Genomic DNA, 23637 nt, shown 5'->3' on the forward strand with positions numbered 1-23637 from the left:
TTCATATTTGCAGCAATACTTGTGTATGGGTAAGGGCAAAAAAAAATAAAAATAAGCTGTGAATTTTTTGTTCACGTGCTGTATTGACAGAGACGTGCCAGGATATTTTACATGGGCAGGAAACACTGAAGGCCTAACATTCTTTCTTCCCTTAGATACGGCAAATAAAAGGGTAAAACCTTGGAAAATTAATAACTCAAGGCCTTTTAACATCTCCCAGTTAACTGGCCAATATAGTGTGCCATCAAATAAAGTCAGTTATTTAGCGAGAAGCTCACTGCAAAGCTCTATGCTTTACACAAGCTATACTTGCTGTATACTGTATAAGCGCACTATAATTATTAGATTTGGTCCAAGGTAGACTACGTGGGTGGTATGAAAAGGTGACAAATGTCATATTTAAAACAAAAGCGAACAGACACATGGCAGGGTATACCAACAGCTAATGAATACCATTAAATAAAATGTTACGATCAGTGTAGCAGGACCTATTTTGTGTAAGGCGTGTATGTGTGAATGTAAAGTTTGACCCATAATAACACCTGCAAACAGAGTCTTTTGGGTCAATAACTACTGAAGAGGGGTAGAATCAGCTACACTTACAAGCTGCAGTGAAGCTCAAGGTAGCCAAGTCTCAAGCTAGCTGGCTGTTGGCTGTAGTTTTCTATTTATCATAGAGACATCAAGCTTATCTGAAGCTTAGCAAAAGGCATTGTGTAGAGTTATTCTCTCTCTATTATAGATTCATTATTTATGTATCCCAATCAGAAATGACAGAAAGGGCTATATAGAACTTAGAACTGTATATCATGGCACATTACAGCTGCCGAGATATCGTAGGTGGAGTTGGGCAAAAGCCTCTTAGCGACTAATCATCAGAAACCACAAAAGATTGGTTGTACTGTGTGGTTTGGTGCGAAATGGTACGTACCGCCACTTTTACATCACCTTCATGTACAAATACATTCTATGATGAGCAAAATTACTCACGACTGTTATATAAGTAATCAACACAGTGAACCTGACCTCAAAGGGGCTGAGGGAAATCTGCGCTGTAATACTTGAAACCCAATCAGACCTGCCTGTACGAGGGAATGTGGGGAGGAGGGGGGGCCTCTGATGAACTTGCAGGCACTGTTGGACTTTGACCCAGCGGGGAGAAATGTGTTGACACCGTATTCCAGTTAATGAACTCTGTAGATTGCTCCAAAAAAAGAAAAAAAGAAAAAAGCACTGAGGAGCAGGCTCATCACGCTGTATCTGGGTACATGAGCTCAAAGCTAGCTGCGGCACACATAGACGAAGCCAAATGCAACAAAAGATCAAGTGGAGTACATGATAAAAGACAAAAAAACGAATCCAATTCAACCGGCGTGTGAGGGGAAAACAACGAAACAAACAAAAGAAAGAGAACAAGGCACAAAATTGTCTGTAAAATAACTGAACTGTACAGAATAGGCCCCAGCTGTCCAGGAAGGGTCGAATAGGACACTCAGCAACACCTCTTCTTCTTACCACTTGGCCACCACGTCAGTCCAACTTTTCCCGCCTTTTTCTTTCTTCTCCTTCTCTTTAAATATTGCCCTCCCTGCCTTTAAGTCATCTTCAACCAATCAGAGTTAGACACAATGCTCCTACAGCACCACCACAACCACTATCACAACCACCAGCATCCCCACCCGTCTCTCCTGGCCTGTCCAGTTTAAATATAATACTCCTTCTTCTCGTCTGTGTTGTTGTGTCCCCCCTCCGCGTTGATGATGGCCGTATCCGCATCGGCTGCGTCGTCCGCCCCTTTGGCTTCATGCGTGAAGTAAGTTCCTGCAAAAGAGCGCACGCAAATTAGCTGCATGCCGCCTCGTCACTCTCTTGTTCACTTCAGTCCCATTGTACTCCATCGGCAACAAAGAAAAAGCAACAAAAAAACCCACTTGAACGCTTAAGATGTGTTCATGATCAAGTATGATTGCCCTGCCGGTGCTTTACCTTTGTGTCTGGCAAAGTATCGACCAAGAACAATGAGCGCGCAGAGGATGGCAAACATCACCACAGCAACCACTCCACCGATGACAGCGTGGTCAATTTTCTGCGGTGCCCCCTCCCCGGCTCTGGAGTCTAAAAAGAGGACAATAACCGTAAATAATTTCATGATCAGCAAACCCTCTCAGGCAGCAACAAAACTAATACCTTCACAGAGACGTGGACAGCACTGGAAGCTGTGGCTATTATATCATTAGGCTGCCAAAATAAACGAAATTGGTTTGTTTTGTCTCAGAGCATTTTAGCATGACCTAACCACAGAGTGGAAACTCTTGAAAAAGCTGCTGAGGAAAAAAAAGTAAGCTTATGTTATTTGCCAATGAAAAATAGATGATAAAGCAGCACAAGCTGGTCCAGAGAGGAAGGTAAACTGTTCACAATATGTTGCTTAAATCCTTAAAATAAGCTATAAATCATTTCAGTTTAGTTTGATTCAGCCTGCTAATAACCAAACTGATGCTTTTTACTCAGAGCAATGTTTCATTTTTCCTCACCAATATCCTTCCAGGCTGTATCTGCGGCATTATAATGCGGTTGTTTTATAAAACCGCTTAAAATTAAGCACCTGTTAATTCAAATTCAAACCCATTCACGTATTACATTTAACACTGACGTTTAACATTTTGGGGGAATAGGCAGATGGGCTTTCTCGCCAACAGTTAGATGAGAAAATCAATATCACTGTTGTGACTGCATGGTAAATAACAAGCTACAGGCTGCAGCCTGTTAGTGTAACTTAGCATAAAGCCTGTAAATGAGGGGCTGGGGGTGGGCTACTGTGGCCTACGGTAATAAAATTCCACTAATTAACCAAATTCAAGTACTGTGAATTTACAGGGACTATGTGCCAGGCTACTTCTCTGAGTTCTGCGGCAACTTGTTCTTTGTGCTAACTAAAGTTAACTCGCTCCTGAATGTAACATGTACAGACATGAGGGCAGCATAGATAAAGAATGAGTGAATAAGAATCTCGCAAAAGTCTCAGCTCACCCTTTATTTCTTTATATTTTGCTAGGATAGCATGAAATAGGTGCAGCAGTTACTGAAACATGCAAACAAAAATCCAAATACCGAACATAAGACAGAAATATAGTTTCTGTACTGTTACTACAAGCTTGAAAGTCAATATTTGGTATCAACAGCTTTATTCTTAACTTTGTTTTAATTTCTCTAAGTAGTCTCAGGAATAGATCTCCAGGTTCTTGAATGACATTCAAAGCTCTTCTTTGGATGTTAGCTGACTTTTTGTTCTAATCCCACACTGCTTCAATGATGTTGAGGTCCAGACTCCGGGGAGGCTAATCTGTGATTGATAGTGTGCAACTGTGTGTTTCTATTCCAGTATGCTTTTACTACATTGGCAGTGTGAAAAATGAAGCTGTTGTCAATCAGATACTTTCCAGGTGGATTAAAATCTGACTATATTTTTCTGCATTCATAATTCCATCAGTTTTAGGAATATCTCAATACCTCTGGCTGAAATGCTCCAAACCATGACAGGGCTGGCTGCAGACTCACTGTTGCACCTCTCACTTGACTTCCTCCATAAATATTGACCATGATTTCAACCAAAAATGTCAACTGTTGGATTCATCACTCCATAAGACCTGTAGGAGCCAATTTTGGATTGATACCTTATGTATGCCGCTAGAGGTCACTTTTTGAGTGACCGTAATTAGTGGCAGATGTGTTTTTGATCAGAAGCAGGCAAATAGTTTGTAACCCCTGCGCTGCTATGTTAATCGTGGAATTAAAGAATCTAAAGGACAAGATGAGTACGGCTGAAGTTATTGGACTGTATCAAGTTTAATAAGTTAATTCATACCAGAGACATCGCATCACCCTCGCCAACGAACACCTCAGTGGCTTCAAGAGTAAGCTTAGCCTGTATAAGACATTAGCCTTTCTCCCTGTGTCCAAAAGGGCCAGATGCACGTATCAGGTCCTGTGTGAGGTTTTTGCTGGATTTTTTATTGGACTTACTATTTATCTGCTGTAGGGAGTTTAGGCCCGCCACTCCTTCTGTTGCCCTCTGTTTGTCCAGGTTTTTAAGGACACAGCGCACACCACGCTGAGATATGCCAAGTCTCATTAGGAATCACTGGTGCACAAACACTGTCATATACTGTTGATCCTGTCATACTGTGCTATCTTTGCATTTTTCATAGATTTAACTAAGAAATGGGAACAAATTATGCATTTTTGTGACAGGCTGCTAGAAACTAAGTTGTCTGTTGTATGTAGACACAACAGTGATTCATCTCTTAAGTTTGGTGAGTGAGACCATCAGAAAGTCTGGAGAACGATCGCTCAAGACTTTAATAAAATTACTAGAAAATCTGGCTCATTGAAAATAAAATATAAAGAAACTAGGGCTGGCTCGGGACTTTAAAACAGTCGTTTAATTAATAAAAATATCTAATCTATTTTCTGAGCAGGTTTAGAAAAGTCACACTTCTGTCTAAGCATACATTTGTGGTGTTACACTGTTGAACCAAGCTCGTTACGTGGATATTTCTAGCGCTTCGATAGCTGATGTAGCTGCCCCTTGAGTGAGCGATGTTGAAAAATGTTTTAAGACAGTTATTTCACCATGAAACAGTAGACACTGTCTGCAATTTCAGCGAGGGTTCACACACTGTAAAATACAGTCTGATTTAAGAGGCCATTTCTGGAAGTTATAGAGCTCAATCATCAGAAATAGACACAAGTCTGGAGATAAATTGGCGCCCGGTGTCCCCATGCAGAGAAATACGTGGCTGCCTCAGGTGTCAGAGAGTATCACTGTCTAGCACTTAGCCAGATTTATCCGTGCACCACAGAAGAACATGGCAAAATTTGAAGCCTTTAAATTTCTAGTCTCAGAATAGTTCAGAGGCATTTATCAATAGTCTATATCTGTGCACATTTGGACTGATGGAGGAGTGGCGGGTGAGGGAATGGCTCCACTGTTCTTTGCTGCATGAGGGAGCAGCTCAATTTTCCATCAATCTCACTAGTCATGCTCTGAACTTGAATGATTTTGATAAAAGACGAGCGGAGAGTTCAGAATTTCTTAAAGCTGCGAGGGCGTAATAAGTCGAGTCGAAGGGTCTAAGACGAGCGACGCGGGCAGATCTCGGCCTAAAAAACAACACCTTATTTAAGCTGCGTTCACTTAGCACCGGGACATCTTAGCAGCGGAGCTACAATGAAACTAATTAATGAGAAAAGTTGTGTTTCAGTTGAGCGCTCCCTTAAAATGGACTCGTCTTCACAGAGCAAGCCGTTGCTGTGCGTTGGGGTGTGCGAAGCAGGGATGTGCAAGGCGCAGTTTGTTTACTGTATCGAGGATGTCAGATAGCGCGGCTCATTCCCCGAGGAGAGGGAACAGCCCATGCTCCATGCTAATGAACATGCACCCACTAAATGGCCTGCGAACCGTCCTGTCTCCTCTCCCCTCCCTCGCTCACTCCCCACCCCACACCTTGCTGCCCTCACCTTGCTCCCCGCTGTCTTCCGTTTGACACATCCACCAGGAAACATGCAGGGTCTCAGCCGCCTCTGCACACCGAGGGAGACTTTTATTTAACAGGTAGAAAAATTCGCCCAGAGTAAGCACCGAGACCTATCACAAAAATGTCAGAGAGAAACCAAAAATCCTATAATACCTACAGTATCAGCTGTTATGGTTGGTTGCATTTCATGTTGCCTGCATTAAGTACACTACTCAACACTAGTTTTTATTTTTATCTCTCTGTGCTTACTGCAGAGGATGTTCTGCAAAAGCATGGTCTTAAATTTAGTATACATACAATAGATAATGAAGCCTGCAGCTTTTTGCAAGGAGATAATCAAACAGTAGCAAAATAATGCTGTGCAACACAAATGTCTGAAGTGCATTTTACGGTAATTCCTAACAGAAAGGTCAGTACCTGTGAGAAGCACTACTCTGTCTTCAGAATTCTTCTCTATTATCAGGCAGGGTAGGTTTGCTGGTAAGATGCTACTTTTTGCTTTTTTTGCAGTGTTTTCGGAAGTTTTTTAAGGAATCAAATCAGAGGCTAAAAGTCAGAATAAACCACACAGTTTTCACTCCGAGGAAACCAAATTTTTCCATTTTGTCAAAGAGATACTAGGTATCTTTTGGTGTTGATTCATGAGCGCTTGACCCCTTGCCATGAAGCATATTTTGAAGTGTTATTTCTTTTAGTGCTGGGCTAACATTGGATGATATTTACTTCAAACCACAGGTTAGCTGTGGTGCCTGAACATCATCAAAAAAAGGGTTAAAACTGAAGCTAATCGCTGACTGAAAACAAAGCACAGACCTCCCTAAATGCAGTGAGTGACTTTGAAAAATCTCCTGGCTGAGACAATTGTGACTAAAGCCACCAACACACCTCCAGCCTTCCTATAAGAACCAGTGCCAAAGGACACCTTGTGCTTATCTCTGTGATGCCAGCAGCTTCTGACAATAAACAGCCTTTGCTACTTTGCTACATACATTTGGTGGCCATGTCTAAGTCAGATGAAAGGAACCAAAAGGCTTCTTTTGGGTTCACAAAAGGTGAATTCAAGATTTTTTGAGACTTTAACAGCAATTTAACAAATGCCACCTGTGGATAGATAAGTGCCAGACAGTGAATTGCTGGATTAACCCATTTAAAAATGACACACTTATACAAAAGTTTAATTTTTTGGCTCATCATCACTTGATGAGGAGCTTCCTGACTAAAGATCCCTGTAAAAAGATTAAAAAACCACATTCTCACACAATAGTCTAATGCAAGTGTAATAACATTACTACCTTTTACAAAAGGGCCTTTTGTGAATTAAATTCATGGCTTAACACCTGCAGAGCAGATCTCCAAATGAAATAAACTGAAAAAAATGATTCCAGCAAGCTGCTGAATGCTTCAGAATAATTCAACCTTGATTAAAAGAAACCAAAAAGTTCATACACATTTTATTAACTAATGCAAACACACATGTACCAAATATCAGGAGCCAATCAAGTTTAGTGTTTACTTAAAGATGTTTTGACATGCAGGCAGGTGGAAAGCGCTACCTTGTGATTACTAGGAAACCTTCTTTTCCTACTTGCAGCCAGCACTTAACCTGCCAACAATGAATCCTGTATGCATGTCACAAATTACGGACACACCTCATTTGTGATCCTGTAAGGTTGTATGTCGCTCACATGAAAGACTGAGTAAGCGGAACATTGTAGAATAGCAACGTTAAATAAACAGTACAAAGGTTTCCTCTCCAGAAATGCTGATCTGTGTCTGACCCTGATCTCTGACAGGAGCAGGAGCAGATTTACCTCATAAAGTGTTACTGTAATATTACTATCATTCGTCCACATTGCCGTGATGATGCCTTTGTCACTCACTGCTCCAGCACATCCAGGATCAAGATTGTGATTCCTTCCGGCATACATGTTCAGTATATATATAATACTCGACTGTGCTAGGAGCAGGAAAAAAACCTCCAAATGACAGGCAGTATTATTAAAGCAGCCTTTGTGGCCTCACTTGAATTAAGTAGAATTTGATTATGTCTGTAATGTGGCTGGTGTCCATACAGCCAGCACAGCTCTGCTCACGGCTCGGTCGGGGAGTGCTGACATGCCCACACAGGCGTCCTGACAGGATGTGCACAGCCGTGGGGATTTATGGGGGAATAAAGAGGATTTGCAACTGATGCCTGTGTCTGCACGGTGGTGAAATCTGCTCCGCTGAACTCCCAGTACCACATGCTTTACAGTCGCACCTTTCCAGCTCTGTACTGGAATGACTAATTGCCTCTCTGGTCAGTAACAGAGCATCCTATCTGACTGCTACTGTCACTGTTAGAGATCACAGCTGCAGGCCTGTCACCGGGCTGATTACATGGACACATGATTTCAGCCTTCCCATCTTTTTCTTTTAATAGTTTTCCACTCACATAATGAGGAATTTCAGCACACATGCTTCAACCCAACACACACACGCATTATAATTTATAGATGTAATTACATGGATATAATTGAAACAATGACTCTCGTGCATTGATACAGACAAAAAAAACCCTTCACTTGCACTGAATAGAGCCTCAGAGTAACTATTTCCAGGACAAGGGCAGGACAATGAAGCATTGCTGCAGAGTAAACTTAAGGACTGTCAATAGCCATTTTTACTGCATTGAACTGCTAACATCCGCAGCTCTTGTATTTGTTGCCATTCGAAAAGGAAATGAACGTAATGAAATGAGCATACGTGGGCAATCTCCACCAAATCATTTTTTTGTATTGCTGTTGTAGCAGACCGTCAATAGAGCACAACATTGTCCTCAGCTGAATTCCAATGTCAATGCTCGCCCGCTAAATAGATTCCCCGTGTCTTTTGTAATAACCCAAACAATGATTCGAAGATGTACCAATACAACAGTGACATTTAACAGAGGTGCTCAGATGCAAGTGAAGGGCCTGACTGCAACTAATAAAAACTGAAGCTGAATGGAAGCTATGCCATTGAACTTAACCTCCCTGTTTATTGTATCTTTTGAGACTGGCAAATTTTTTGCACACAATAGGAAGAAGTACCCATGGACACTTCATCCTTTCTGTTTTGTGTGCTTTCACCCCAGTTAAGATCAAGGCAATGGAAAAGGTTGATAAAATAATCAAATCCTTTCTCTTTTGCTAGAGTTTGCTAGAGTTGACCAAGGCGAGGTGCCACAAAAGACACAGTGTGAGAAACATAACATTCAGCCTTGAAACCCTAATGTGCCAAGAACACTCCTATCTATCTATCTATCTATCTATCTATCTATCTATCTATCTATCTATCTATCTATCTATCTATCTATCTATCTATCTATCTATCTATCTATCATGGCATGAGGTAGCCTTTTAACTTCAGGGTGGGTTGGCATACTAACCATTTCCCTGGAGACCAATTAAAATGGACCATTAAAATATATATTTTTTCTGTTTCTAATAACTCTTTTAAATAAATAAAAAAAGGCAGGAAGGGAAAAAAAAACAATTGCGTATGGGAGTCAGAGTAAACAAACGTGAGAAAAACCTAATTAGCATTTCTAAATGATTCTTTAATTTTTCCAATGAAATACTTCAAAGAAAAAAAATGATACATGCGAGAGTTAAAACAACGCTGGTAAATGTTTAATGACTAATTATGCTGAATACTAAATGCACTCCTAACAGTCTTTGTTGAAGTCAATAGCGTACAGGAGTTAAGACTTGACTCCCAAGACTAAACAGAAGTGGAAAACCTGTCAATGACTAAACTGCTGGAAAACATGCTTGAAAACCTGCCAGAGATGGATTCCTATAATACTGTCTGGCATTACATTGCGTGACTTATTCACTAAAAAACAGACAAACCCATGTTCAGGTCGGGCCCTGAAGTCATGTTTGTATTCAGTGCAGCTGCATGTTAAAGTCATAAAGATCTATAAATCCCTGACAGCTTCGCCAAGCACGTAATAAACCTACATTATTGTTAGTAGTATTATTAAGTCCAAAGGGTGCTGTATAGAAGCCAGTGTGGTGTTTACTTGCAAAGCTTATTGGCAGCTAATTTACAGCTTTGCACCTTCTATAAACCAGAAGGATGAAGACTTAAGAAATCCACCTTTAACTCATAACAACCCAAAGCCATGTTTAGTTAGCGAAAGAAATATTGTGTTTAATTGTGTTGTAATCCTACATAAATTATTTATTATTTAGTGAATAATTCTAGTCACGTTTGCAACCTAAATATTTTTTTCCTCTCCAAACAGTGTCTGCAGGTCATTTCAGGTTAAACAACACCCAGCAACAAGCTATTATAGCATGAATGTAGCTGGAGAAGCTGGTGCTGTTTAAGCTCACATGACTGCATTAACATTTTTATCAACTCAAATCTTAAGAACAATTTTCAGCGAGGATATCGAGCTGAAACTGTAAAATTATGGGTAACAAAAAAGAAAAAATTAACCCCAACCTCCTTCCCGCCTTTCCTTTGGTCCTACAGATTAATCAGCAGAGGTTCTGCTGCAGCATGATAAACAACAATTTACTCTGGACTGCAGATACGCTGAAACATAGGGTGTGTTCAATCAAGTCTACAAGATAATTCCCTGTTCCATGTCTTTCCTCTGGCTCCTCTCAGCAAGCTGGGGGAAAGGGAGGGGGTGGGTTACTGGAGGCTTAGCCAGGATATGATGTCCCTGCCTTGGATCATCTCTGAGCATCTGACGAGCTGGAGCATTATCGCCACAGACTCCCTTTATTCCTCCAGAGCTGGAGATTCTGGATAAATTCTGACCCTCTGCCCACAAAAAATACACCCACTGACAGCATGCTAGATGCATACTATTTTTTTTGTTTCTGTGATGCTGTGAATGTCGGTTGTCCATCCTGAAGACAACATTCTCCTTCTTTCAAACTGAAATGAATTTCTCCCGAACAGCCACATACTATGTGCATTTAGCGCGATATGTCTGGCGCAAGTTCAAGCAGTGACTTATCTCTCCCCGGTGGTCGACACAGACACACAAACACACACTCTCTGCATCTTTTCAGACACTGGAAGACCTGACACAATGAACTCCTGTGAAACTTTCTGAACATGAAACAGCACAGAAGGCAAACAACTGTGACTTTCTGTGCTTTAGGTCTGGGGGTGATGCTTCTGAGGCTTCACCAAGGGGAAAAAACATCACCAAAAAAATATTTTAAAAATAAATAAAAAAGTCTACCAAGCAAAATAACATTTTTTCAATTTTTTTGATCCACAAAAAGGAGCAGGAGTTGGTTGACTGCTTTCAGAAATCCTCCTCCATACCTGGTCTCATTCCCAACTGATATACTGATGCTTAGTCCCTTTGGCATCACATTTTAATGCACCAGGTACCACCTTAGAGTAATTTTTCAAGGTTCTGGGCAGTTTGTGAGGCCATAGCCAAAGACGGTAATGGCAGAGAAGCCTGCCTTCTCATGTGGACTTATGCTGGTTGTTACACTTCATCATCCCACAAAATGGTAATCTGAACCCCTGCTAGTCATAAAATGTGTATGTGGTGCGTTGAAAGTAAAAAAAGTGTACGCCTCACAGACTTTCTTAAACAGAACATATTTATGTATTTATTTATTTTATTGAATACATCTGTCCAAGTGACTCTTCTCAGTCTCTACATATATATTAAAAACTCCATGCAAAGGCCGACTGTAACCTCACAGAGAGAATAAAATAATAATGGACATAGTTACCGTGACAGCACCCATGGGAAATCCTTTTTTGAAGCAGGACATGACCATGACCGTAACTTTGTGCTGAACATTGGGGGGGTCAAGATCTCTGTCTACATAAATAAATAAATCTGGGTAAATTCCCTGATGATTAGCAACTATTTTGCTGGTAATACCTGAAATGAGTAAAGAAAATCAACAGCCTATTTATGCAAGATACTTGATAATTCTTATATTTGTTGGGTCTGATTATTGGGGAGGTCATAACCTCCCTAACCCCCTCTGGAAATTACGCCCCTGGACATGACCACAAAAGAGTAGCTCAGGCTGTTAATCTCCAACTCCACCAATGAGCACACTCTGGATAACCCTTCTTTCTGAAAAGTACGATGCGAATTTACAAAATGGGCCTAATTCTTGTTTCTTTTTTTTCTTTTTTTTTTTACAGCAAACTGTTCACTGAGGTCAAATTAGAAAGTTGTTCACTATGGGCAGAAATCTGTGCCATCAGAAACTGAATTTGAATAAGTTAAATTTGAATTTGAATTGCTCAGATTGAATCTGAATTGTAACTTGAATAAATGCTTTTGAAAACTGAATTTGAATTAGTCTAATTTGAAATTGAATTTATGGTTTGAAAATGATCATCACTAAATTGAAATTGAATTTTATATTTTGAAAATGAATTGATTTGCTTTGAAACGGCATTTTATCCTTTAAAAATCCAGCTCTCGAATAATTTCAGTTTCAGTTCTACAATTCAATTTCAGTTCCAAAATTCAGTTTTTTGGAACTTACATCCGGTTCCGGTTCAAGCGCAGATTAATAGAACTACGTTTTACTAGCGGACCGAAAGTGTTACTGACGGGAATCTACAGCGTCTTGAGTTGAATTAAGACTTCAGAAGTCATTCGTCATGTCGAATGACCAGCAGATAAACTCTCAGGTTGGTAATAAATGTATTACATGTATAAGAACAAGCGTCATGTTAACAAAAGATAGCCGTACAGTAACTTTTATGCTTATTGTAGCTGTTAGCTAAAAACGCTAATTTAGCGTAGTTTGCCCTGAATTCAGCTTTGACAAATATGATCGACTGTTTCTAGTAGAATTCCAAAGTTGTCATCTTGTACCCTCTCAGAGTACCCCCTCTGTATGCTTGCAGAGACCCCTACAGTAGGGAAACATGCAAAACGGTGCCCAAACCTTTGTATTTTAGCTTTATTTATGTCTTACACAGCATCCCAACTCTTTAGCTAACTTAATAACTTTAGCTAAAGTGAATAGTTAGTCTAATTCATTAGTGCAGCATTACTGGATCACCTCTGTTTGAAGTGATATAATGTGATATACAACTATCACTGAAACAGCAAACTTTGTAAATAAGCAAACAACACTTCTCATTCTCTAAACGTTTGGCCACAGCTGTAGATTACACTATCAGTGCTTGTTCACTCTTGACAATAATTACATTTCTAAATTTACTTTGTGCATTTACAGGTAAACAATATCTAATATTTTATCTAAATGACTGCTTTGTCTTTGAAAAGGGTGAAGAGCCTGAGGCCGGTGACAGTCCAGTTCTACTCTAAGTACATCCTTACAGTGGCTCACAGGACAAGGCCACATTACTGTCCTGCCAGAAGAGAAGAGAAACTTCAGAGTCTTCATGCAGTTCAACACACCTGTCATATTCCATATGACAGGGGTCTCAAACTCCAGTCCTCAAGGGCCAGTGTCATGCAACTTTTCCATGCCCTCGAGGACTGGAGTTTGAGACCCCTGCCGTATGGTGTTCATGCTGTTTTCTACCCCACAGTTACAGCATGTCTGACTGCCTGTTCAGCATATGCAAAAAATATATGATGAGTTTAAGCATGTGATGACTAAGGCCTTCCATTATGGTGTTTGTCATCACATGTCACGGTTGATCTGATATCCTCGTGTTGGTGTTGTTCCCAGATCATCATACTAATTGTTGTTCCAGGATCAACATTGCAAGTGACCAATCAGAATGTTGTGACGTCATACTTTTGCGACTTCGGGAAAAACCGGCGTAAAACAAAAAACTGTACTAAAGCTGCGTGAAACCGCCTCTGTCCGCCGATCAACGGACCCTGACCCTAACCCTTTAATAAACAGTAAGCAGAATTGATATTGTCCTTGCAACATTGGAATTTCATAAATGCACGAATGGCTTGGCGCGCAAAAGAATAACGTCACAACAATGTGATTGGTCACTTGCAATGTTGAACCTGGAACAACATTTTCATGATGGTCTGGGAACAACACCAACACGAGGATATCAGATCATCCACATGTCACAGACATGTGGATGATCATTTGGAATAAACAAAAAAACTAAAAACTTGTTACTTCATCTTTTATCTTTATTATTATTATTATTATTATTTTTCATTTTTCATTGTTAGGCATTGGGTTTATTTGTAGTAGTCCTTTCCAACTTCTTTCCCTCTTCCATGTCACTGTGTCAGCTTGTCAGCATCTATTTGGGTTTGGAAGTGGAACAGAAAGTAAGGAAATCCAAAGTGCCATTAAAACCAGGAGAGGTTCTTATATTTCAGAAGAAGGGATTAATTCAAAAGAAATTACCTCAATGCCATATTTTATTTAGGAACCCTAGAGAGCACTTTGCAAAATAACACATTCTTATAATGTCACCGTCAGATGAGCCAAGCTACAACTGTCAGGGAAGGTGATGTAGGTACAGAGCATATGAGAGTGGTTAAGTTAATGTCTCTTGTCTAGATGAAGGCACAAGAGGGATCAATGGCAAGGCGTAGAGATTCAGTATCTTCAGTCTTCAGTGGACACTCCATTTCTGGCACAAAACACCTGTAACAGATGGTCGATTTAGGAGGTGACCCGACAACTTCAGCCTGTCAAACATAGTAATGGAGCAGTATGTTTAAAAAAAAAAAAAAAAAAAATCTAATTAAGCATGCACTCAGTACCCTAAGAATTATTATGGTAGTTAAACACAGTGATAGTTGTATATCACATTATATCACTTCAAACAGAGGTGATCCAGTAATGCTGCACTAATGAATTAGACTAACTATTCACTTTAGCTAAAGTTATTAAGTTAGCTAAAGAGTTGGGATGCTGTGTAAAGCTAAAACACAAAGGTTTGGACACTGTTTTGCATGTTTCCCTACTGTAGGGGTCTCTGCAAGCATACAGAGGGGGTACTCTGAGAGGGTACAAGATGACAACTTTGGAATTCTACTAGAAACCGTCGATCATATTTGTCAAAGCTGAATTCAGGGCAAACTACGCTAAATTAGCGTTTTTAGCTAACAGCTGCAATAAGCATAAAAGTTACCTTACGGCTATCATTTGTTAACATGACGCTTGTTCTTATACATGTAATACATTTATTATTAACCTGAGAGTTTATCCGCTGGTCATTCGACATGACGAATGACTTCTGAAGTCTTAATTCAGCTCAAGACGCTGTAGATTCCCGTCAGTAACACTTTCGGTCCGCTAGTAAAACGTAGTTCTATTAATCTGCGCTTGAACCGGAACCGGATGTAAGTTCCAAAAAACTGAATTTTGGAACTGAAATTGAATGGTGAGAACTGAAACTGAAATTATTCGAGAGCTGAATTTTTAAAGGATAAAATGCAGTTTCAAAGCAAATCAATTCATTTTCAAAATATAAAATTCAATTTCAATTTAGTGATGATCATTTTCAAACCATAAATTCAATTTCAAATTAGACTAATTCAAATTCAGTTTTCAAAAGCATTTATTCAAGTTACAATTCAGATTCAATCTGAGCAATTCAAATTCAAATTTAACTTATTCAAATTCAGTTTCTGATGGCACAGATTTCTGCCCATAGTTCGCTCACAGCCATCGATAGTACCGAAGGCAACCCCGAAGACAAAGTTTTACAACCCAAAATATCGCCCTCTGGTGGCCACTAAAACAAATGCAGGTTTAAGGCACTTCCAAAGCTTGACTGATGTTAAATTTTTAAGACTGATGCCAATAACAGCAGTCGGTTGTTTAAAAATCCAATAGACACATGAAACATAAACATATTTCTCTAAAGGTTGTGATGTTTAGTTATTCATTAGCCTTTACTAAAATAATATGACATCAGACAAATATGGCAGTTTAGAAATAATCTTCTTTCAATGTCACAACAAGTTGTCAATGAGCAATTGCTTCGATCTCAAACACATGTTGCTAACAGGAAAGTTGCAGAGTGCCTTCTGGCAGAGAAACTATGCAACTATGCAAAGTTATTTATAGTTTACAATTATGTGAAGTTTTTAATCAGTTTGTAAGCTACATAATTATGTTTGGTTTTGTAAGGAACACTACAAGGATATGTGAGCAACTAAAGTAGCTAAAATAAATGCTACCAAACTAAAACAAAATAAATGCTACCAAAGATTTACTGTACTGTACCTTTAAAATCACTAAGGATCACATACAGTAGCTAAAGAAGTTCAGTTGCCTCTGATTACAAAAAAAAACCCCTACAGTGGTGGCCATGCCAAGTCAAACCAGTCTAAATGAATGAATAAAAAATTGTTCTGTATACTTTATTGGAGAGAGGAAAATGCTTTACTTTGCTGTTATGCTGATTAAGGTAGCGCAAACCAATCTACCGCAAGCCAGCTTAGCATTGCCCCTGTGACAGGGTATTTAGAAGAGTAGTGAACTGCAAGAAAGCTCAATTACATCCTCCCAGCATGTACTGAATAAATCACGTTAAATCCTCTTTTCAAGCCTGTCTTTCGGAAATTACTGGAATGTTACAGCAGAAAACACAGAGGCGACTGCAGCAGAGTAACTCCGAGGAGAAGAGCTTAGAGAAAACTGCAGAGTAATGCACAGCTTTGCAAAGCAACTTCCTGTTGTGACTCTGCCACGCCCAGAGAGAGTCAGAAAGCTGAAATGAGGCTGTAACCATGCAGTGCGATCACTGACATGCAGTACTGCAGATAGTGAGGACACATAAGGAAATATTTCTTAACTTGCTCTGGGGAAGAGCTGTGTCATAGCGGTTTATGGAGGAGATCTCGCACATATAGCCCTGTTTTTAGTAAATGAATGCATAATGCACACAAATACTGCTTAAAGGCCGGTGATCCAATGACTGTATAAATGAATGCTGTCTGGAAGCATCCCCCTCTTTAGACTCCCGTAGCTCTTTGTTGCACTCTTTCCAACTTATTGGTTGCTTTTTGCTTTTTTATGACTTTATGAATTGCAGAGTGGTCAGAACAAAAGAGGAAAATTGACATAACTCTAAAGTAGCTATTGATAAACTGATCTATTCTTTAAGGATAGTTTTTGTATTGAAATGTCACATTCTGGCATATCTAAATGTCAGCTCCCAAGGTTGCCTCACCATCTGTCTAGCCTTAACGGTGCTTTTGAAATAATAGCAAAACTTAAAAAAAAAAAAAAAGGTTTATATTGAAATGAATGTTTTTTTTTATTTTTTCAGCCGGGGTAAATCAAAGCGTAGAATCCAGCACACAGATGATGCCAAAAGGGTGCTCTGCTAAAAACACTGCAAATGAACTGCCTTTCATTGAGTTCATATGTGTTTGAGAAAATAGTTATTGATGTTTTTTGGCCTCGCAAAGACGAAATGTGACTGGCATTTGTAGAGGAGATGTAAAGGGCATTATAATATGATGGATGGGCCGGTTGAGATATAGCTGCAGATGCTGATAAGATAGCAGAGCAGCAACGCGGAGTCTCTAAATTTTCTCAGATCAAGATCATGTGACTGGAAAAGCCTGTGACAGGTGTCTCTGGCAGCCCTGCACTGCCTGTTGTCATTGTCACCTATCAGAGGCACTATCTGATTAAAACTGGCCATCCACAGTCTCTTAGCTGTAGGTACAAACCAGCGTTCACTCTCTCGCTCTCTCCAAACATCTTATCGCACTTGCATGCAGGCTCTCTCTCTCTCTCTCTCTCTCTCACACTCACACGCACACACACACACACAACTATTAGGAGGGACAGCAGTGGGGGCATACAGTACCTTGCGTGTTGACTGGGTTGGTGGTGGGTGTGGGGATAGTAGTGGGAGCATCTAGATGAAAAAGAGTAAAAAATAAAGAACATGTATAAGAAATAAAGAAAGACAAGAGTAAAGAAAGAGACAAAAGTCATTGAAGATGAAAAGCTATACTATAAAAATTATGACATGCACACATTTTAGCTACGGTGTGAGTTACTGTAAGGTCATGCCCGTAGCTTTGAGACTGGTTCAAGGACAGAGCAACACTTTTTAAGTTTATCTTAAAACAGAAGTCAGGTACAAAGTCAGGCACCCGTATGATCATTTAAACATCGTTTGCACTGTTAATTCATCCTCTTCTTACTGGTCCTAATGCAGCAGTTCTCCAATCAATTTAAGTGATTTGGTACTTTTTTTTTTGCAAAACACAAGAAAAAGCAAAAAGAAAAAGAAAGAAATTCAAAACTTTTACAGGGCCTTGCCAATGTCAGTTAAATCAAAATCAATCAAGCACCTTTCAAAGTCACATTTTTTAAGTTATGAAATCTTTTTGTCTAACTAATCATCTGCTGCAGCTCTACAGAGAAACACTGCCCAGGAAACAAAAGGAGGAAATTGGGTTCTAAAAGAATTTGACTTTAGAGGATAGCCTCTTATTCAAGCCGGGGCACAGAAGATAAACTTTGTTTTGCAAAAATCGGGACTGCTTTTGTTCTCAATTTATTTTACTGGAAATGCCTAAGTAGCACGGACCAGTATGAGTCGAAAGATTAGAGCAAACAAACATGTGTTCATGTTCGTATGGACACCTGACTGGTGTTTTAATACAGACATGGAAAAATGTGAACCTGTCCTTCAAGCAAAAGCTGTGATATAAAAGCTAACATCAGCATGTTAACATGCTCAAGCAACAGTGCTAACATGCTGATGTTTCAGAGGTAACATTTTTACCATGTTTGTCATATTAGTTTGTCCAGACGTGGGGGGGGGGGGGGGGGGGGGGGGGTGAGGTGCAGTGTCTGAACTAAATTTAAATGGCAAACCATCAAGTAATTGTTGAGATAGAAAAGTCTGAGAATCAAGTCATCCAGAGTCATCCTCTGGTGAATCGACATTGCGTTTTCTTGCTGGGGATGACCATCGTAATACACAATCATACACTTGGCTTTTAAAAATAAGCCTTCAACTGCCACGTGGAAAAACTGCTTGTAAAATGTCCACAGTTGTCGTCACCTACAGCACCCTGGAAACCCAGAAAACTGAGCCTTGTAACAGTTTTATGAAAACATGTATTTTAACCTTTATCTTTTCCTAAACAAGTGCTAAAGTTTTTGTGCCTAAACTTAACTGAGCAGAACCAATGAAACAAGCAAAAGAGTAAGTAAGAGTAAATTTCAAACTTCAAACCAGACAAACTTAAAATGGTCCAAGCCAATCACATGGCAGTACCTCAATGTATTTAGGCATGCGTATATGGCGAAGGTGACCTGCTCAAGTTCAAACTGAACATCAAAAAGGGGAAGAAAGGTGACTTAAGTGACTTTGGTTGCTGGTGCCAGACTGAGTATTTCATAAAATGCTAATCTACTGGGATCTCTAGTGTAAAGAGACAATAGCCCAAAAAAGAGAAAATAACCAGTGAGTGGCAGTTCTGTTGACGTCAATGCCAGAAGTCAAAGAAGACTGGTCACACGGCTTTAAGCTACTAACAGTAATTCAAATAACCCCTTGTTACAACAAAGATATGCAGAAGAACATCCCAGAATACTCAACCCCGAAGCAGATGGGCTACAGCAGCAGAAAATCACACTGGGTGCCACTCGTTTAAGCCAAGAACAGGAAAGACAGCCGAAGATTCAGGCAAACTCATCAAAACTAGACAGCAGAAGATTGGAAAACATTGCCTGGTCTGATGAGTTTTGATATCTGCTGTACCACCTGCAGATGGTAGGGTCAGAATCTGGCATAAACAACACAAAAGCATGAATCCATCCTACCTTCTAGCAACAGTTCAGGCTGCTGCTGGTGGTGGTGTAATATTGTAGCGGGGTATCTTCTTGGCACACTTTGGGCCGCTCATTTAATGCCACAGCCTACCTGAGGCTATGCCGATCTTCTTATGGCTGCTTCAAGCAGCATAATGCAACATGCCACAGAGCTCAAATCATCTCAAAGTGGATTCTTGAACACAACAAATAATTCACGTTACTCATATTGCCCCCACAGTCTTCAGATCTCAGTCTGATGGAGCACCTTTAGGATGCGGCAGGCCAGAAATCTGCAGCGAAAGTGTGACGCCATCGTGTCTACATGGACCAAAATCTCTGAGGAATGTTCCCAACACCTCGTTGAACCTGGTCATGAAGAATTAAAGCAGATCTGACGACAAATGGAGTCCAACTTGGTAATGTGTACCTAATAAAGTGACCGTATTTAAAAACATTGTCCTTTTTCAGACATTTCACAAGTTAAGAATGATCGTTCATTTCACTAAAAACAACCTCATAGTGTTTCTACAGGTAAGCCAAGAAATGAAAGTATTTAGCACACATCATCTGGGGATCATGAATAGGTGAATACCAAAACCCCATTAAGTAGTCGCTGAGCCCAAACAGTCATGTCACTATCATGGCTAAAAATACAATAAAAAAAGGCATTAACATTTCACTATACAGGGGTTGTTGTATTATATTTCATAATGACAAGCTATTATATTTCTTTATTTGTAAAAAAAAAAAAAAAAAAAAAAAAAAATTCTAATTAAGTATGAATAATAATGCCTGGCAATCATGCAAAGGTATTACTATTTTCCACAGTCTCAATAATTGAGTCAGGCTGCAAATTAAAGCACTTTGGTGGTCTCCCGCTGCAGCACAGCAGAGCCCTGAGTTGCATCCCCTGCCCCACACTGTACTGATTAGGCCTGTCACTAACCCCCAAACAAAATAATCAAAAAGACAGAATGGAGGGCAATTCAGGTATGCAATAGTACTAAGGAGGGCTGAAAGCTTCCTCATCAGGGGAATATATGCCAGGCTCTGGTGCAGAGGGAAGATAGCACGACCCCTTGCTGTGGGAGAGTCACAGCAGGGGAAATTGGCTGGCTGTCTCCATGCCTTTACTGTCTGCACTCCATCAAAAGACAGCAGTGGGGGACCACACACTCCCAAACTAATGATAAAACATCAAGGACAGCATAATGTTGCCGCCGGGGATGGAGTGTATGGCAGAGGTGGTGCTGATGGTGGTAGGGTGTAACATCGGGTATCAGGAAGAGATTCGGCTCTGACAGTATTTGAAAAGGGGGGTGGGCTAGATTTCTTTCCCTGTGACCGAAGGCAGTGTGATAGCTGAAATGTCAGTGTCTGGAAGAGGGAAATTGGCCATTCAGGGATGAGGGTCTTCACAAAGGCCGGGATAGGATGTGGCACATATAATATCCAGACGAACAAGAATTCTCCATGGGCAATTTCCAGGCTGAATGACTCTGGGCTCAGCATTATGAGGGCTGAAATATGAGTGTATTTTTGAGAGACCATATTTTCAGGGAGCATTTGTATCAGTGAAGAATTTGATATGAGAGAATTTAACCATAAAGTGAAACAATGTAGGAGAAATTGTTTATCTATGCCTGCTTACACCTGCCTGCCAACATGACGGCGTGGAATGTATTTTACTTGTTTCTTGTTTTCTCTGCTTACTTCTCTTAGTTAAAAGTGCCCTTTATATAAAGTTTTGCAGAGGTATTCTATAAAAACACACACAGAGAAAAAAAGCCTGTAAAAGAGGTTGCATCAATTTATCTAACGATTTCTCTTTTTTTTCTTATTGCGACGAAAAAAATCGGCAAGCTGTTGTGTTGAAACTCATTCCACACTGTGTTGCATGTTTCATAAAATCAGTGTGATTCACAAGGACACAGTTTCCCGACAGCCTTTCATAAGAACAAGGAGACCCACGAGCCCCGTCATGTTATGTCGAAACCCTGATAAACCCTAAATTCCCAGTGCTTGTGAAGCTTTGATTTATTTTTTTTGTCTGTAGAGGATTTTTTGGGTCAGGAAGTCAAGTGCGGGCTTAACCATGGTGGCAAAGTGAGGGTTGTTTTCCTGCCAACGGGCAGCATGTGTGAGTTATAGCATCAGGTCACCTCTATGAGAGAAAGGCCTCTCTCTGACCAGCTCTCCCTAACAACACACACCAGCCAGAGGGCACAATTCACAGCCTGTTGAAGGCACACCCTTGTGGAGAACAGCATGACAAGCCTCTTTTTCAGCCTTTCAACTGGCCACATACAATACGAGCACTACAATGGGGCTTGATTTGACGTGAATTTACATCGGCCTCACACCTGTCCCGGCTGTCACGCAGTGAAAGGTCATTAGTCTTTTTGAAATAGGAAGAGCCCGAAGGACCAGTGCTGGTAGAGGGTGGCAACAGGCTGAAACTGATAGACAATTCAGGCCCAGCTCTATCAATAATTCTGCAAGCAAATATTTATCAAGTACAAAACAGCTCATTAAAATAAAACTATTGGTTGCAATGCCCTTAGTTAAATAAAATACTTTTTTTTGCAACAGGCGTGTGATGGCTTTAGCAGGAGCTCGCAAATAGCAAAACAAAGCAAAACTGGCAGATAAGAGAGGGAAAATTGCATTTTACAACAGAAAAATATGAGCCTAATGCTAGCTGGCCAGATAAGAGGGGTGCACTGGTGGACAGTTGAAATTGCTGTTGAGTATTGCTGCTGGAAAGCTATGGAAAAAAATGGCACAAGGTTATCACGCAAAGAGCAATGCATGTTGCAGAGACACACATTAATTAAGCTACTGTTGCAAGCATGATTAGTCTGGGACAACAAACTCTCACGTGGACCACAACATGATTTTTTTCTGGCATTAAATCCTCCAGAAAACAGGAGTGGGAGTCGCAGATATAATTATATGCAGTTTGAGCACCTTTTACCAATCTCCTGTGTCTCATTACGGAGAGCTAAAGTCATGGAGCATCCAACATTTGCACACCAGAGAAATGGTGTTTAATGGAAATTGGTAAAATATGTGGATAGGAAGTTACTAATTGAAGGAGTCATGGCCAAAGGCACAAACACTGACAACGCAGACACTGTAGCTTTTATTCGGGACCGGAGAACATTCGCTTCCCGTGGCTTTCAGTCATTCACGTAAGTGTTATGGGTGCAGAATGAATCAAATGATACATGAATTTAACAGCAGTAGACACGCATCATGCATGAGTTCCTAAATGCCCGCAGGCAATTCAGTCGAAACTTCTGAACTATTAGAATATTATATTACTTTCAAGATCTGTGATGGGGAGTCAAAAAATGCTTATGCCACTTGTTCAAATTCGGAGAGGATTTGATCTGAGAGAGTACAATAAATCTTTGATTCCGAGGAATCTTTACACAGCAATTAGAAATTTAGCTGTGGTAGCTTGAATAACGCTGCCTTGAGTGAGCTATTTGCTGGCATATGCTGTCCTTTTGTTTGGAAGTGATCATTATAGGCCCATTGGGAACAAGCAGATGCCATCATCTGCCTGGCAGAGCACAAACCATGGGGCGGCAGAGTTATGGGAGTTACAGGAAATCTACGTCATGGTGACAAAGTCACGCGTGTCAGCTGGTGAAATAAACACATTAGTCCTCGAGCAACCTATGGAACTGCTGAATGTCAGACATACAGTGATGAGGAATTCTGTGTATGTTCCATTAACTGCGTGCAGGGAGACATTTTTATGTGACTGAAAATATTCCAGCAATGATAAAATGGAATACCAGCGCTTTTCTGAGTGCTTTGTGCCTCAGAGATTTGGATTAGCGACATCCTGCTGTGTTTGAAGCCCAGTTTAGAAGACATTCCTAACACCCCACATGGTTATTCTTCAGAAAATTCAAACCATCAATAGCACCTATGCAGTTTCAGCAATCAGGGGGGAGTCATTTCACAACTCTGTAATGCTTCCAGGTGTAGAAATTCAGTCTCAGGTTACTCTTACAAAGCCCCAGAAAACCATCATCCCTGCTCCAACAGTAGCTGTTTATTCTTCCTTAATTCCTCTAGAGTCTGACAGCTTTTTGCATCCTCTGCACAAGACTTTGTCCCTCCATTAAAATCCTTTTCAATGCTGGCCCTACAATTGGTGAAATGGTGTTGACATGAAGGCCATTACAAACACATTTACTTTCACAAATGCACATCTTTCAGCAACTGCCGTAAACATCTGCTCATCAGCTAGACAAAAAAAAAAAAAAAGAACTGTTACATTGCTGGTTTTTGACACACAGTTCATGGCTGTCAACATGACCTAAGCAAGCAGACTGAGTAATAATCAA

The 23637-nt window shown here is 40.3% G+C and overlaps 1 protein-coding gene across 4 annotated transcripts in view; it reads right to left on the reverse strand.

The window, feature by feature from the left end:
- Positions 1-322: 322 nt before the first annotated feature.
- Positions 323-23637, reverse strand: part of cadm1b (cell adhesion molecule 1b) — a 165354-nt gene continuing 142039 nt past the window's right edge. For 2 of the 4 annotated variants that reach the window (XM_085379584.1, XM_085379585.1), the window contains 3 exons: positions 17304-17354; positions 1987-2115; positions 323-1821 (listed from right to left, as the gene is read on the reverse strand). In XM_085379584.1, coding sequence (XP_085235710.1) covers positions 1703-1821; positions 1987-2115; positions 17304-17354 — 299 coding nt within the window. In that variant the 3' untranslated portion in view covers positions 323-1702. Of the gene's footprint in view, positions 1822-1986; positions 2116-13066; positions 14117-17303; positions 17355-23637 lie in introns of those variants that run through there. The other 2 variants (XM_085379586.1, XM_085379587.1) reach the window with 2 other exon arrangements.

This window comes from Rhamphochromis longiceps, linkage group LG14 (genome assembly GCF_057381845.1).
Source record: "Rhamphochromis longiceps isolate RC_006_pf linkage group LG14, R_longiceps_female_GT1.1, whole genome shotgun sequence".
NCBI classification, from domain to species: domain Eukaryota; kingdom Metazoa; phylum Chordata; class Actinopteri; order Cichliformes; family Cichlidae; genus Rhamphochromis; species Rhamphochromis longiceps.